Source organism: Empidonax traillii, unplaced genomic scaffold (assembly GCF_003031625.1).
Source record: "Empidonax traillii isolate 1590-97213 ecotype Southwest subspecies unplaced genomic scaffold, ASM303162v1 scaffold239:size738852, whole genome shotgun sequence".
In the NCBI taxonomy this organism is placed as follows: domain Eukaryota; kingdom Metazoa; phylum Chordata; class Aves; order Passeriformes; family Tyrannidae; genus Empidonax; species Empidonax traillii.
The window spans coordinates 567,540-585,052 of NW_020955432.1; the positions used below are offsets into that span (position 1 = coordinate 567,540).

At 44.6% G+C, this 17,513-nt stretch overlaps 1 protein-coding gene across 6 annotated transcripts in view; it reads left to right on the forward strand.

The window, feature by feature from the left end:
* The window catches only part of NCOA6 (nuclear receptor coactivator 6), a 45,250-nt gene that overhangs the window by 19,180 nt on the left and 8,557 nt on the right, over nucleotides 1-17,513 (forward strand). For all 6 annotated transcript variants that reach the window (XM_027888505.1, XM_027888507.1, XM_027888502.1 and 3 more), the window contains exons 8-12: nucleotides 610-1,422; nucleotides 4,190-4,336; nucleotides 5,253-6,369; nucleotides 12,105-12,226; nucleotides 13,132-16,104. In XM_027888505.1, the coding sequence (XP_027744306.1) occupies nucleotides 610-1,422; nucleotides 4,190-4,336; nucleotides 5,253-6,369; nucleotides 12,105-12,226; nucleotides 13,132-16,104 (5,172 nt within the window). The remainder of the gene's footprint in view (nucleotides 1-609; nucleotides 1,423-4,189; nucleotides 4,337-5,252; nucleotides 6,370-12,104; nucleotides 12,227-13,131; nucleotides 16,105-17,513) is intronic.

The following is a 17,513-nucleotide window of genomic DNA, read 5'->3' on the forward strand; positions in this document are numbered from 1 at the left end:
AAGCTGAGGGGCGACCCCATGAAAGTCTGCACCTTCCTCACAGGGGGCAACGCAGGCAGGGGCTGATCTCCTCTCTCTGGGGACCAGTGATGGGAGACAAGGAGATGGAATGAAGGTGCACCACTGGAAGCTCAGATGGGACATTAGGGAAAGGTTCCTTGTCCAGAGAGTGGTCAGTCCCTGGAACAGGCTCCCCAGGGAAGTAGTCACAGCACCAACCTGCCAGAGCTCAGGGAGTGTCTGGAGAATACTCTTAGTCCTGTGGGTAATTCTAGGTGGTCCTACCAGGTGTGGGGAGTCAGACTCAGTGGTCCTTTTGGGTCCCTTCTAGCTTGAGGTATTCTGTGATTCTGCAGTTCTGAGTGTGTAGAAGGCTCACATTAGACTGCAGCAACAAGCCCTGTGGAACTGTCGTGCTGTAATTTAGAGGGCTTCCCAGGACTCCTCGACATTTTAGAAACGAGAGCATTGTCTGCTGGAGAAATTGGAAACTGGAGTGTGAATTTTTGTGAAGAGTAAGCAAATGCAAGCAAGCAGTTTAGCCTTGTTTGAGGATGGGTTTTGTCTACAGTAGGTTATTTTTTTTGCTTTTCTTTGCTATTTTAATAGATGCAATGGACCCTCTCTTATCTGGGCTAAATATCCAGCAGCAAAATCATCCATCAGGATCTTTAGCTCCCCAGCTCCATTCAATGCAGTCAGTTCCTGTAAACAGGCAGATGAATTCAGCCAACTTTCAGCAGCTACAGCAGCAGCAGTTGCAGAATCGTCCTCCCCAGCCACATCAGCAGCCACAGCAGGGTATTCGACCTTCATTCACTTCACCAGCACAGGTTCCAGTTCCCCCTGGCTGGAACCAGCTTCCTTCTGGAACACTTCAGCCTCCTCCAACCCAGGGAGCATTGGGTACATTGGCAGTAAACCAGGGTTGGAAAAAGGCCCCGTTGCCTGGACAAATGCAGCAGCAACTTCAAGCAAGACCATCTCTAGCAACAGTACAAACTCCTACTCATCCTCCACCTCCATATCCTTTTGGAAGCCAGCAAGCTTCCCAGGCTCACTCAAACTTTCCCCAAATGAGCAATCCTGGCCAGTTTACTGCTCCTCAAATGAAAAGCCTTCAGGGAGGGCCCTCGCGGGTTCCCACACCACTACAGCAACCCCACCTGACCAACAAGTCTCCTGCTTCCTCCCCCTCCTCCTTCCAGCAGGGATCTCCTGCCTCATCTCCAACTGTTAACCAGACGCAGCAGCAGCTGGGACCAAGGCCTCCCCAGAGTAGCTCACTTCCCCAGGGATTCCAGCAGCCTGTCACTTCTCCTAGTCGTAATCCTATGGTGCAACAGGGGAATGTACCCCCCAACTTCATGGTGATGCAGCAGCAAAACCAAGGTCCACAAGGTTTACACCCTGGTTTAGGAGGTAAGAAGTACTGAGACTTTCATTTATTTTAAAAAGAAAAGAAAAATAAAATGTCTAGAACTAAGGTTGCTATTAGTTCTGAAAAGATCCTGTACGAGACAGAATAAAGGCACAGATGGAGTGTGAAGTGAGTGTGGGTGAATTAGCACCAGTGTCACTTGGGTTCTCCTCCCTGTGTCCTGCAGTGTTACAGGATCAGGATAGGCTCTGGGCCCCTGCAGAGTGGAGTTGCTGTGTACAGTTGTTACTGGTCATTACTGACAGTTATCTGCTTGACAGTTCTTCTGTTGCCTTTAAGCAAGCTTAGGATGTTTCAGAGATGGTGGAGGGGTTTGGTTTTGTTTTGTTTTGGTGTTGTTCTTTTTTAGGGCAAGGGGAAGGATTTTTTTTTTTTTTTTTGAGAGTGAGTGTAATGGAAGCAACCAAACATTTTCTTTCTCTCTTCAGCTTCCTCTGTCACCATTTACATATTCTACTACAGAACTAAGGTGTTGTTTTGCATCCTTTCTAAGCTTGGATGTCTCTTCTTGACCCTGTCTTTATTTGTCATCAGTTTCTTCCCATTTAAAGAGGAAAGAGCTATTATTGCCATACTGTTATACTCCCTGCTCAGAAATTAGGAGGTTAAAGGATGTTTTAACTTCTCCTTTGGCTGTGTTGTCTTTAGTTTTCTCTTCAAACCAACGTACTCGCATCTTTTCCTTACTAATTCTAGAGTTCTTCTCTAACAGTGAAGGAATTTCTTTGTTTGGTCCCAGAATCTCTTCTGTGGGTTTTTTCCCCCTTGAGCCTCTTGTAGTTCTGTGCAGACTTACCGTGCTTCTCTCTGCTCACTCATTTGTTCACCTTTCTCTTGGCTGCCTGCTCCCAGGCCCCATACACAAGCTCTTGCTTAAGCCATTGAAATAATTTCTTTGTGTACTTATTCTTTGTCCACCTACACATACATAAATATGTTCCAGTCTCTTGCATTCTCATGCTCTATGTCTGAAATCTGCCCCAAACCTGTAAGGAACAGCTGTTTCTTGGTGTGCTGATCGGGACAAGCTTCTTGTTTGCACTCTTTGTGCCATAGGTCTCGTTTGATTTCAGGTGAATTGTCTTAGTTTTAAGGTTCTCCTTTTAGGACCTGCCAATGCCCTGTACTTGGTGTTTCTTGTCTTGTCTCCATCTGGAAGAAGTTATTAATTGTTTATTGTTGTTATATTTCCCTACAGTTTTGCCTCACCAGCCATATATCCCCATCAGGAATCATAGCCATGACCTCTAGGCAATATAATCTTTGCATTCTCCTTCCTTCTACTACAAACACAGCCCTACTTTATTTGAGTTAAAAATGACACTGCAAATAAACCGTTAAGATACTCTGTGTGGCCTCACTGTAGATCTTATTGCTTAAATTAGCAATCCTGCTGTGAGCTGTATCCTCAGCTGATATAAAAAGACAGGATTCTTTGGTTTCAGCAAAGCTGTATTGCTCCCACTTGCTGAGATTTTTGCCTCACTTCTGTGTATGCTTATTCTTTTCTGCAAATTATATGTTAATTAAGTTGTAATTATAGATCTTCCTGGTTTTAAGCCATCTTGCATTATGTTAACTAAGTTGTAATTACAGATTTTTTTCCTGCTTGCATTTAAAGGTTTGGTGTAGATGAATGCATTCAGACACTTTCCATTTCACACAGTTAATTTAGCAAATTAGAATTTAAATCAGATTTTGAATAGGGCAAAACCAACACTCTCCTTTTTTCTCAGTTCAAGTGTTCCTATGTGCAAAACCTCCCTAAAAGCTGAGCAGAACTAAAACTAGAGTCCAGTGATGTGGTGTTTCAAGAAGTCTGTGTTCCATATTTGCAGATGTATCTTGCTGTTTGACCTGTAGACTTGATTACTTTGAAATATTAATTATAAACCTAAGACCAGATTATTAACACAAGCAGCACAATTAAGAGTGCAAGAAAGCTGTGAGTGGAGGGAACCGAAGTCACATTCTGGCCCTGGGTGGGAAGGAGAGGGGCAGGGCTGGTTCTAAGTCTCAGGTGTTACCTGTTTGACAGTGAGGTAAAAAGAAGTGGGTTCTATGAAATCCATCCATGCTGCTGCTGATGTTGGCAGGTAGAGGGAAGATTTTCTCTGTGTTCCAGGGCAGCAGTGATGTTTTGATATGCCAAAGTGTGAGTGTTGTGCCAGAGTCGGGCCTGACAGAATTCCTTGCTCTTGCAGCAGGAATAACAGGTCTGGACATGCTGAACCTTGAGGTTCCTCAGCCCATTCTGGGTTGAGAAGATCTTTTGAGTGTGTGTGCACACAGCAGCACTGATAGGGAATGTGTGCCTGGTGTGCCTGTGTCAGAGTTGTTGAGAGGAGCACACCACTGTAACAAAAATGCCAGTTGTTTGTGTACATGGAGTAAGTTAAAGGCCTACTAAGAGTTGAGATGAAGTGCAGCAGAAACCAGCACAACTACATTACTTTAATTTCTAGTTCCTAAAAGTCAAATATGGACCTTTCACCTCCTCTGTGTGGTAAGTTTTGTACTTCAATTATGTACTGAAATGAGTCATAGTAATTTGTTGGGCAGAATTATTGCACAGGTCTATAACTATAAATGTCTTTAGTGGGTTTTGTGTATTGGCAAAAAATGCTTTCTGCCTAAACCTGTAACATGACAGCACGGACTCAAAGGTGTTCTCCAATGATAGATTTTTCCTCTTTTTTATTTCTTTCTGTTTTCCATATTTACTAATAAGAAAATTCTCCTGTTCAGGAATGCCCAAGCGTCTCCCGCCAGGGTTCCCTGCAGGCCAGGCTAACCAGAACTTCCTGCAAGGGCAGGTGCCTTCCACAGCGCCAGGAACAGCAGGGAACAGTGGAGCACCGCAGCTGCAAACCAGCCAGAACGTGCAGCACGCAGGTCTGACCGCAATGGGTGTTCCTCGGCTTTGTCCTTTCAGAGCACGGGCTGCCTTTACCTGAGTCATACAGATCCCAAACCAGAAACTCCTGCCATCAACAGGGAGTTGCTGGCTGGGGCTGCAGCAGCATTCTGTGTTTGTTGCTGGATGAAGAAAAGCAAAGCATGAGGCTGCTGTATGTTCTCACACAACCCAGCTATTACTGATGAGGAATGTGGTCCTGGGCTCCAGTAGTAGCTGTTAAGAAGTTGAACGAAACTAGCAAATTTGAAGGCAAGGGGTAATAAAGATACAACACAAAAGGAATTTCTTGTCCAGAAAAAAAAAGTATAATTATCATAGAAGCACAATAACAAAATTATCTTGTTCTGCTTTGAAAAAGTTATTTATTAGTTCCTTAGAAAGCTTTGTAAGTCTGCTTACAGTGTGAAAATGAAATGTTTAGTTCACAAATGTCTCCATTTAACAATTCAGTCTTTTGTCTGGATTATGGAAATCCTGATAATGTCATTTCATCAATATTCCACATGCATTTATTTTTTAACCCATTATAAAGTAACCTCAAGGTTTGGAGCTTATTTTGGGTAGGAATTACTCTATTGACATTATAGAAGACTTTCAAAGTTAGGTACAGATAACAACTGAAATTAAGTTCCTGTTCTGTCCCCTGCAGTGGGGGTACAAGGGAACTCCCAGTACACAAGTGTTTATTTTGAGATGTATGATGTTCTGTTTTGGCAACCAACATGTATCTATAGCATCAAATACCACATTCCAGAACTGCAAATATGTGAGATATTTCAATTCCTTGGAAAATGGAGGAAAACAATTCTGGAGTACTTTCTCAGCATCAAAAGATATGAAAATTCTTACCCCAATTAGTCTCTTACTGGTGTTTTCTTTTTATTTCCTAAGGTGGCCAAGGATCTGGACCTCCTCAAACTCAGATGCAAGCAGCACATGGCCCACCAAATATGATGCAGACCAATCTCATGGGACTTCACGGAAATATGAACAACCAGCAGGCTGGTGCTACTGGGGTGCCACAGGTTAACATGGGCAACATGCAGGGACAGCCTCAGCAAGGACCACAGTCCCAGCTTATGGGGATGCATCAGCAAATTGTGTCCTCTCAAGGACAGATGGTGAACATTCATGCTCAGGGATCACTGAACCCTCAAAACCAGATGCTACTTTCGCGAACTCAGCTCATGCCGCAAGGCCAAATGATGGTGACGCCACAAAACCAAAATCTTGGTCCCTCTCCCCAAAGGATGACCCCACCTAAACAGATGATTCCTCAGCAGGGACAGCAGATGATGTCCACACACAATCAGATGATGGGACCTCAGGGCCAGGTCTTGCTACAGCAAAACTCGATGATGGAGCAGATGATGAGCACTCAGATGCAAGGAAATAAACAGCCTTTTAATACTCAGAACCAGTCCAATGTTATGACGGGGCCAGCTCAACTGATGAGAGGACCAACGCCAAACATGCAAGGAAACATGGTGCAGTTCACTGGGCAGATGATGGCACAGCAAGGCCCCGTGAATGGGAATCCTTCTCAGGTGATGGGAATTCAAGGACAAGTTTTAAGACCCACTGGACCTGGTCCTCACATATCTCAGCAGCTCGGGGACACTACTCCTACAACAAACAACGATGTGAACTTGACACAGATGTTACCTGAGGTTCCTGTGCAGCAGCCAAACATGGTGCCTTCTCATATGCAGGGAATGCAAGGAAACAGTGCTTCGGGGAGTCATTTCTCTGGCCACGGGCTGCCTTTCAACCCAGGGTTTAGTGGAACACCAAATGGGAATCAGGTTTCCTGTGGGCAGAATCCTGTGTTTCCTGTCAATAAAGATGTGACTCTCACAAGTCCACTCTTGGTTAACCTTCTCCAAAGTGATATATCAGCAGGACACTTTGGTGTGAACAACAAACAAAATAATCAGAATCCCAACAAGCCAAAGAAGAAGAAGCCTCCAAGGAAGAAGAAAAATAATCAACAGCTAGAACAAACAACGTAGGTTTAATATTACAGTGTTTTTTATAAGGGGCGTGGGGAAGCTCCACAGGCACCTTGTCAGTATTTTATCAGCAAGTTACGGGTGAGAAAGGACCTGTATTAATTCATGTTGTAGCAGTTTCTTGCAAGAGTTACTCTCAAGAGTCTGTCACTGGAATGTTTGTTCAAGATTAAAAATAACAAGCAAATATCCAAACTCAGTTATAAACCCAATTATACCAGCATTGTTCCTTACCTTTACTAGGTGAAGGAAGTTTAGCATGTGGCCCGTGGTACCACAGCCCTTGGAAGAGGAGGCTGCCTTTTTTGAGCAGTCTGACAGCCACAATCAAAGAAGTACTTTCAGAAGAATTAGAAGCTTCCATAAACATGTGCAGTAGAGATTTTGGGGGATTATTTCCTGAGTTATATACATATCCTGACACATTTCCACCAGGAATTGAGATGGACTTCTCCCTTAGTTGAAGCTGCAGCCAGAATTTAGAGGGAAGAACCTGGTACTTTCTGGGTATGAGGTTAATGAGTCCAAGCAGTGCTGGTCCTCCTGGCCTAGGAGAGATTAAGAAGGAAAAAGACCCCACAATTCTTGAGTGGGAGGAGGCAAATGGATAATATTGGAAGATAATGAATGAATGTACCTGTTTAGTGGAAATACAAGATTGCAGAATCTCTTCTTTCCCTTTTGGCCAGTACATTCTTCCTTGGCCAGCTGTCCTGTAACCGTTTGCCATTGTCAGTCTGCTCACACCAGCACAGGGTAGATGCTGTTGCTGTCCCATTATTCATCTTAAATGAAGGCAGATACACTATATCTAGTTATCCTGATGCTGCAGATAAGCCCCAGGGGCACTGACAGGAATCCACCTGATGGATCTTCTGGGTATTGTTTTCAGTTTGCTTTAGGAAAAATGGAAAAACTCAGCACATAAAATTATAACTCAGGAATATCCAAAGATCAAAATTAAATTCTTAAAACAAAACAAAAAGGTAGCAATGACACATTAAGCTCCTAATGTGGCTCTGACTCCACCAGTGCCACTCCTTTGAGTGATCGTTAATGTCTCTCAGCTGAAGTTTGTGCAGCCTTTCCCAGGGACACATAAACAGTTCAGTGCAAAGAGAAGATGGCATGAAGTACTGAGCAACTGCTTAATATTTTAATTTTTCCCTTGGTCATTCAGTGTGTAGCCCCAACCTGCATTTTCTGCACAGTGTCAAGATTCCTTCATGAAGATGGAATTAATAATCTCATGAACATTTTAATTCTGGACTGAAACAACTCACATCATCTATAGCAAGTGATCTTTTGTGACAATGATTAATTGGCCTAACTAGTACAAAAATAAAATGCAGAAATGCTGTAAGGTAAAGCAAAGTATGCTAATTGAATAGGCTGTGAAAAAAGCTTTTCAGATACCTGCTGTGTAGTTGTATCAGTCATGGTGTGAGGAGGACACAGCTGTGGAAAGCTGGGTAAATTTAACTTGGCCAGAATCAAGGGGCCAGCGTGGGGCTGGTCTGCAGCTTCGGGGTGACTTGGAAACCATATCCCAGACACGAGCTCCTCCAGTCCAGATAGATTCCAATAAAATAAAAATAACCACTGCATAGCAAGAGCCTTGCCATGGAAGTGACAGAGGATTCAGAGGAAGCAGAGGAGTTGGCATTGTCTTCTGAAAAGAAAATCCATTCATCATTAAAAAAACCTTTGTTAGAATTTTGTTTTCATTGGCCTTACTGATGAGCACCCAGCCTCAGTGTGGCCTGGGAATATCAGTAAAAGGATCTATAAAATTCTCTCCTGAGCTTACAGAACCCCACAAGACAATTTGCTTATTAAAAAGTTTTCTCAAAAGGAGAAGCCTAAACTGCAGCTTTTCTATTGAACTATGACAACTCAATTCTAGCTCCTAAATAAGGCTCTGAATCAGATTTCAGTGTAATTAAAAAAGGAAATACCACTTTGTACTTACTCTATTACTTAAATTTTCAGCTCATGTTCTCTACCATTGCAGAATGTTGATCTGATACAGATTAGCATTTTGGTTCTAAATGGACTATATCCGTGCAGAAGCATTCAAAAGGGAGCTGTTCTCCCAAATGTTTCTGAGATTAATCTCCAGCAAAAGGAGGGTGACTGCAGTGGAAGCTGGCTGCAGTACCTTCCTGCTTCCCTCGCTCTTGGCTTCCCTTGCATTGTTAGGCAAGCTCAGCATTTTCCTGCCTTGGATTTGCTGATTCTTTTAAATCTGATTTGGATCACTTTCTATGGCATCAGAAGCAAATATGACGCTTTTCAGCATCCTCTCTGTCATTCTTCCTCAGAAATTTTATAATTCAGGGCAGCAAACCTTGTGTGGAAATGCAGCCAATTTGATAAACACATTAAAAAGAAATAATTTCTGAGAAGTAATAAAAGTACCATTAGTAATCTGAATTGCAGACTGAGCATATTGGAATGTAAATAGGGTAAATGATAAGCTATTGAAAAAGTTTATTCAGCTGAGTCTAAAATACTTTTAAGGTTTGCTTAATTGAGCAGCTTGGCATTGGAATGAAACCCAGGACATTTTGGAGAAGTAGGTTGTTTAAAAGTGTTTGCATGTTTGTTCTGAACCCGAAGACTGTAGGTGATGGGATGCAAACTGAGGCCCGAGATGCTGGATGAAATGGGGTTGCGGATCAAACGCGTTGGTTGATTCTGTTCAATCCGTGCACAAACAAGCAGCTGTTTAATGTTCCCCTGTGCGCAGGCCACAAACATCCTGTGTGCTGCTAGAGCAGAACTAACCCACTGGGTAAGGCCACTGCTGGTTTTTGGATGTGCAGGGCCCAGAGCAGGTGGGGACAGCCCAGCAGCACAAAGAGGCTTTTCCCAACCAGACTGGAGCGTTTCACCGCAGGGCTGGGGGTGACACCCCAGTGCTCTGGGAAATGGCCCTCACTCAGCAGCAGAGGACGAGCCTTTCTGTGTCACAGGAGCTCTTGCAGAGCACTGGACTGAGCCAGCAAGGCTGGCTCTGCCACATCTGTACTGTCATTTTACGTTTGCTCGCTTTGTTACAGCAGCTTCTGCCTTTTGTGGTTTAGTTGATTTTGTTTGGGTTTTCTCGGGGTTCTCTCTCTGCTCTGACAAGGATTTTGTAACTGAAGGTTGTACTTGAGAATGCAGCTGGTGAGCAGAGGGTTTGCTGATGACAATCCAGACTACCTGATGTGCAGTTACCTTTTTATATTTTTTTACATCAAGAGATACAGAAAAGAAGAATAAATAGAGAATATTTTGTCCCTCTCACACAAACCTCATCTTGTTATTAATATTCATAATTGGGGGAGGGGGGCTGATGAGTGGTGGTTGCTAAACATGCCCAGTGAATTTCAGCTACATTCAAATGATGTTTAACTTTTCCAGCAATGACAGCAGCAGTCTCCCCAACCTCAACTGCTCTTCTTTGTGAGCAAACCAACTTCAGGTCTGTTTTGCAGGGTTTGCACAGCTGCCTGATCAGATCCATCTGGCAGGAGGTATTTGCTAAGGATCCATCTTGCACCAGTATTGTTTTCAAGGTTAAACTTGCCTGTGCAGTGGTGCTCTGTATCAACTTTTAGCTGGTCTTTAACTGTTGCATTTTTAATCTCCCACCATTATAAATAAATCATAAATAGCAAAATTGCAAATTTGAGATTGTATTCACAGTTTTAGGCAGTTCTTTCAGTTCTCATGGCTGGTACATGCTCCAAAGGCTGCAGCTCCTCTGAGTAATTTTCCTGCCAGAATTTTTTGTTCATTTGTGGCTGTTAATATAATACTCTGAGGCATATCTACGCATTTTGCCAGTTTTCATCAATTCATTGGTGGAGGCACGTAAGTCTACACCACCTGCCTCGCAGAAATTGGTGGTGTGCTGGCTTAGACACGGGGTTTCACTCCAAATGCTTTCCTTGGCAGTCCTTGCCCTCAGCAGCAGTGCTGGGAACAGCTCTGTTTGTCCCATTCCTCACCTTTCATCCCTCTTGGTTTATGTTGTTCCCAGTTGTGACCCCTGAAGCCCAGGGATTTCCAATCACACGCTGCTTTTTGAATGTTGATTAGGTAGCTGATAGAACGTTAGGAGTGGCCTGGGTCTCTCCTTGACAGCTCTACAGATGCCATAAACTATTACTCTCAAATTAAATAGGATGGATCTCTCCACCCTTACATACATCACATTCTTGTTTTGCTGGAAGTGTCTTTTTCCATGGCATTTCTGCGTGACTCTGCCTCTTTGTTGGCACTGGACTCACTTTGATGTCTTTTATTTTAGCTTAGAGCTTTTCTTATGTAGATCTCCCCATAATGTTCTTACATTCCTGCAGATGAATAAGCAGTTAATGTCTTCTACTCTTCGTCCCTCTTTATTTTACCTGTTCTGACCATATTGATAGTTATAGACATTTTGTTTTTTTCTAAATCTGCAAGAACTGTCTTGTTTCAGTGGAAGTATTGGGGACTAAGTCCAAGCAGTTTTAAATTGTCTTAGAGAGTCTCCTGGAGCATCAGATACCCCAGAAAAGGACTTGGGAGTGCTGGGGGATGAAGAACTGAATGTGACCGAGCAATGTGCACTAACAGCCCAGAACCCCCTGTGTCCTGGGCTCATCCCACAGCGTGGGCAGCAGGTCAGTGAGGGATTCTGCCCCTCTGCTCTGCTCAGGGGAGACCCCACCTGCAGAGCTGCCTCCAGCTCTGGGGCACGAGAAGGATGTGAGGCTGTTGGAGCGAGTCCAGAGGAGGATGTGTGTCCGAGGGCTGGAGCCCCTCTGCTCCAGAGCCAGGCTGGGAGAGCTGGGGGGGTTCACCTGGAGAAAAGAAGGATCCAGGGAGAGCCCCTTCCAGGGCCTAAAGGGGCTCCAGGAGAGCTGGAGAGGCACCTGGGACAAGGGATGGAGGGACAGGACAAGGGGGGATGTCTTCCCACTGCCAGAGGACAGGGTTAGGTGGAATATTGGGAAGAATCTTCCCTGTGAGGGTGGGCAGGCCCTGGCACAGGTTGCCCAGAGCAGCTGTGGCTGCCCCATCCCTGGAAATGTCCAAGGCCAGGTTGGATGGGACTTGAAACACCCTGGGCTAGTGGAAGGTGTCCCTGCCCATGGCAGGGGGTGGGAAATGATGAGCTTTAAGGTCCCTTCCAAGCCAGACCAGTCTGGGATCACTTACGGAGCCTCTACCACACAGAGGCCTGTGCTGTGCTCTGGAGGGTCATGGAATGTCTGACATGTCAGTGCAGTTTTGCTGGGATGGTATCGGAGGTGTCTGATACCCGAGCAAGTAACTTCTGGAAGAAATGGTGCTACCTTTAAAATGAACTTAAAATGCATCTACTCATAGTACTTGCTTATCTATACAGATGTCATTCCAGCCTGTTTGGCTGGAATAAATATGTATCTATATTATTTGGAATATCCATAGGCATTCTCTTAGTTATGAAACTAAGATTCAAGGTAGAAATAAACGTTTTAAGATCAGTAGAGCACCAGGCAATTTGTTTCCTTTGCTGTAATATTTTAGGCAGAGGAGGGTGTATACACAGGCTTGGGATCTGTGTTCCAGTTTGGCCTGTTACATCAGAGGCATTTTAGTGGGTTATTCCAGGTCTGTGGGAACTGCTAGGAATTAATTGAGTACTTAGGTATAGAAGCAGAAATCAAACACCAATTTAACTGGATCTTAATTGCAGTTATTTTTCTTTCAGTTCTTCAGAACCACGTCCAGCTGGCCTGGAGGAGAGTGATCAGTCTTCGATGTCTGGAGACCAAGGAATGAATTTAGATAAATCAGGCCCTAAACTCTCAGATTTTGCAAGTAGGCCGCCAGGTAGTAGAACTTTTCTGTGGATTATCTGAACGTAATAACTATAGGAGAGCTTTTAACTGATCTTTTAACACTGTTCTGTTTTATTTGTGCTATTGCATATTCAAGTTTAAACCTTTTTTCCTCCTAGTAAGTAATTGGTACCATTGTTTAAGTGTTTTCTTTGAATTAGCTCAAAATGAAGAGGTGGCCAGGTTCTCATGTATCATCTTGCAGGTATCATACTGAATCCTGCAGTTATTCAGCAATAACATAATTGATAAAAAAAAAGTTGGTATTTCTAGCTCTAGCACAGACTGATGTCTTAAAAATTTAGCATAAACCAATAACCGATTTTTCAGAATAAATAGGGGTTGTAGTTGAAATTATTCTTTGCACATAGAGAAGATTAAATCTAACACCTGCAATAGGATTTCTGTTATAACCCACACAAGTGATTCTTAACACTGTTTTTGGCCAAGTAATACATGTCAGATTCTACTTTGTACACCAGAAAATATCAGGTCTGTAGCAGATATACTGGCCCATGACCCTTGGGGGCTGTCAAACTCTGGAGTTTGTTTTAAGGAGTATTAATTAGTGAAAGTCCAATTCTGCATATGTCAGTGAAATCAAGCCCATGGGCTGTTGCAGAGACTTTTCAGGTGGCATGAATCTGGGTTAATAGCTGATACAATACACTAAGAGATCTCCAGTTAAATCCCACATGTCATACATTAAGTAAAAATATTTTTATGAATTAAGTAAAATCTTTGGCCTTGTGTGCATGGCCTGTTCTGTTCATGTGGCTCTCACCCAAGATAAACAGGCTGGACACTGTACTTTCTATCCAGTCCTGTTTGTTACTGAAATTCTGCTTCTCCTGATCTTTGGTTGGTTTTAATGAATGTGTCATCCTGTTGTCTTAGGTTATCCATCTCAGCCCGGGGAGCAAAGGCCGCTTCAGCAGATGCCACCTCAGCTCATGCCTCACACACAGCAGGCCCAGCCCCAGCCCCAGCAGCAACCCCAGCCAACAGCACAGCCGGCCCAGGCACCCCCACAGACACCGCAGCAGCAGCAGCAGATGATGATGATGCTGATGATGCAGCAGGATCCCAAATCAGTCCGGCTGCCTGGACCACAGGGAGTTCACCCACCCAGAGGGCCCTTGAACCCAGATGCTCAGCGAATGCCGATGCAGCAGAGTGGGAACATGCCAGTAATGGTGAACCTTCAGGGGTCTGGATCAGTGCCTCCATCTCCTGATAAGCAAAGAATTGCCTTGTCGGGAAATCCTCCTCTGGGAAATAATGCAAGAAAAATGGTTTATCCGGATAATGTACAGAATCCCTCCAGCTCACCCCTCAGAGAGGTTTCATCAGTATCCTCGCTTCCAGAAGGAGGTGGGGCCGAGGCCCCCCCAACGTCAGGAGCTCAGAATAATTTGACATCTCATTTAGTAGTTTCACAGAACCAATTAATGATGACAGGACCCAAGCCTGGACCATCCCCACTTTCAGCTGCCCAAGGTGCAAGTCCCCAGCAGCAGTCTAGTTCTCTGCCTAGTGCTCTCACACACCATTTTCCAAATGTTGCTGCCCCATCACAAACTTCAAGGCCTAAAACCCCAAACAGAGCAAGCCCAAGGCCATACTATCCTCAGACTCCTAATAACCGTCCCCCCAGCACAGAACCCTCAGAAATAAGCTTGTCTCCAGAGAGGCTCAATGCTTCTATAGCTGGCCTGTTCCCTCCCCAGATCAATATTCCTTTACCTCCCAGGCCTAATCTCAATAGAGGATTTGATCAGCAGGGTCTGAATCCCACTACTTTAAAGGCCATTGGACAGGCCCCATCAAATCTCACAATTAACAATCAGTCTAATTTTACTGCCTCACAGTCACACAAATTGGAAGGTGTGGTCATTAATTCAGGCAAACAAACCAACACTGGAGGAACAAAGAGAGCAAGTCCAAGCAATAGTCGAAGGTCCAGTCCTGGATCCAGTAGGAAAACTACGCCAAGCCCTGGCAGACAGAATTCAAAAGCAGCTAAATTATCATTGACAACTCAACAGAACCCACCTCTCTTGCAGAACATGGAATTACAGAGAAATATGATGGCTGGTCCCTCTTCTTTGTCAACACCTGTGACTACAAGTTTCCAAAATAATCCCATGCAGAGTAACCAGAGTCCTGCAATTTCTGTACCTGCTGTGACTGGCATTCCTGAAGACAATAAAGAGACCCTTAGTGTGCCTCAAGATACCGAGAGCCAAAGTGCACAAGGTGTCCAAGGCAACAAAGACCAGCCCAGTATTGAACTCAAAGCTACCCCTACTCCAGAAATGAAAGTGTTGATTCCAGAAGAACAGTCAAAAAAAGATGGGCAAGGCTTAGACACTAGCAAGCTTCCAGTCATGGAGGAAGGTAAACCCATGGTATCTCCAGCTATGAGGGAGGCCCCAACTTCTTTAAGTCAACTTCTTGACAATTCTGGAGCTCCTAATGTAACCATTAAGCCCCCTGGGCTGACTGGTCTTGAAATGGCACCGATAGTCACCACTGGTGAGGAGCTAAAGAAGATAGCTGTCCTTCCACCATTGCAGGATTCATCCTTGAGCAAGGAACCCTCCAATTCACTTAACATGCCTCAAAATAATGAGCCCTGTCCAAATCCAGGGCTCCAGGAACTGGGAGAAGTAAACTCAAGCATGGCACAGAGTGTTCCACCAGTAATGCAGAGGCCTGTCAGCTCTTCTTCTATTTCAGGTCCTTTAGCCCCCAACCAGATAACAGTTTTTGTGACTTCCAACCCTATTACATCTGCTGCTAATACATCAGCTCCATTGCCATCTCACTTGCAACCTGCATTAGTGTCCACTGTTGTCACAATGCCCAACGTGGGGAGCAAAGGGATGGTTTCAGAGGGACAGTCAGCGGTTCAGTCCAATGCCCGGCCGCAGTTCATTACACCTGTTTTTATAAACTCATCCTCAATAATTCAGGTCATGAAGGGTTCTCAGTCCAGCACAATTCCAGCAGCCCCCATGACTTCTAACTCCAGCCTGATGCCCCAGTCGGTCGCAGTTGTTGGTCCCCTGCATATCCCACAGAGTATCAAGTTCTCCTCGGGGCCCACTCCTCCCAGCACATCATCCAGCAGTCCTGTGTCCAGTATTCCCACCAGCAGGTCACTGGTTCTGAACCCCTTGGCATCTCCTGTTCAGCTGCCATCTTCTGCTACAGCTTCTTCCAGTGTTGCTTCACACCTTCCTGCTCAGCAAGTCAAGGACTTCAGTCCGGAGGAGACTTCCCAAGGTGGTGGGTCGGGTGACCAGAGCTCTGTGCCAGCAGCTCAGTCAGGCCCTGTTGTTTCACCTCTGCTTACGAGCAGCCCGGGGTCTGGGAACAGACGCAGCCCTGTTTCATCGACCAAGGGAAAGGGAAAAGTAGACAAGATTGGCCAACTCTTGCTCACTAAAGCATGCAAGAAAGTCACTGGCTCCCTGGAGAAAGGGGAAGAGCAGTACGCTTTGGACGGAGAAGCAGAAGGTCAGGGACTGGAAACATCAGTTCCAAATAGTTCAGGAACAGAGCAACCACCAGCAGAACTAGAAAACAAAACTGTGACCCCTCCAGCACCCAGTCTTACAAAACAGAGCACTTCTGGGTCAGGCAGCTCGAGCCTCAGCCCCACGGCTCCTGCTCCTGCCTCCACGTCCCCGAGCCCACCCACGAGCACTCCTGCCCCCGCTGCGCTCCCGGCTGGAGCCCCCCCGGCAGCCCCGGAGCCCCCCGGCCCCAGCAGCGCCCAGGGCGGGGCCCCGGCCGAGCCCCCCGGGGGTGCCGGGGCGGAGGAGAAGGCAGGAGCACCCCCGGAGCTGCTGCAGAGCGCAGGTAAGTGCAGCGCTGCCTGCGCAAGGGAAGGAGTGGGGGTGCTGCTGTAAATCCCCACGTGCCGCTTCCCACGAACGTCAGAAACGGAGGCGCTGCAGCCGAGGCTGACACTGTTTTGTTTCTGATGTCTGAGGGGTACGCGGGCTGGCACTCACCACGGTTCGAGGTCCAGAAGTTTTATTTCAGTTTCCATTTACTGCTTGAGTGGGGTATTTGTCATGAACATATGATGCAAGAACGAGGGGTAACTTCATGTAAATGTTGGAAGCAGGGAGAAAACGTGGATGCATCAGTAATGACAAATATTTAAGGTGTCTTCTATACTGGTAGATACACGGGTACTCTGCTTTGGTCTTGCCAGAGACTTTTAAAAATTATTTCAGTTTCTTGATTTAATTAGGATATTTTGAATTCATTTTGAATTAATTCCCTCTTTGAATAACCTTAATCCTCTAGGGAAATAATTGAATAAGCTCCAGAAGAGGAAAAAAAAAATCAAACCCATACCAAGTCCTCATTTGTCTAGGGAATAACTTAAATGCTCATTTCAGACAAGTTCATGAAAAAGTGATTAGAATTTTATCTAATATAAAAACATAAAATACCTTCACGTATGAGCTCTTTTCTCATATGTTATTTTAATTTGAACATCTGGCTGACTTTATATATGACGTTTGCTATTTCTTGATACCATTTTTAATCTATTGAAGATGGTGTGAAAATAAACCCATCACTCCTGAAGTGAGCTGAGTGTCTGTTCTGCTTTACAACATGAATTAGACACAGAAGATAAAATCATGAAAATAAAATCCACAGAAGTCAAGGGAACTGAGAGATTCAGCCTGAGTGTGACTTTCCCTGTGACTATTGGATGTTTTAGCTGTATGCCACTGAAAAATGAAGACTTTGAGCTTCACAGAAGGAATTCTGGTTTTTTAGGAGAAAAATGGAAGTGTTTATTGTTTGTTTAAACAGGATTGTTTAACTTTTTGTCTTCCTGTTCTCCATAAGTTTATTAGCACATTAACTAGAAAGCATTAGTGCAGCAAAAATTATTTTTCCATCTTACTTTTTTACTTGGCAAACTAAGAAATGTGAAGCTGCACCATCTTTTTGCCAAAGGACTCCAAGGGTGACTCTGAAGCATATTTTGCACTTTAATTGAAAGAGAGAGGGCATTGATTCGTTAACAAAGATGCCATTTTCCCCCAGAACTTCTGTTGAAATGAGCATTAAAATGAGAAACTATTGAACTTCTAGGACTTCCTTTAATTTTTCAGTCTGCTGAAAAATCGTTACCTTTAAAAGTGCGGTTTATAAACTCAATTTCATCACTTATTCTACTTTGAGAAAACTTGCTGGGGAAAGTTTTGCCAAAGTTTGTTTTAAAACGGGGAGGTGTGTGTGGT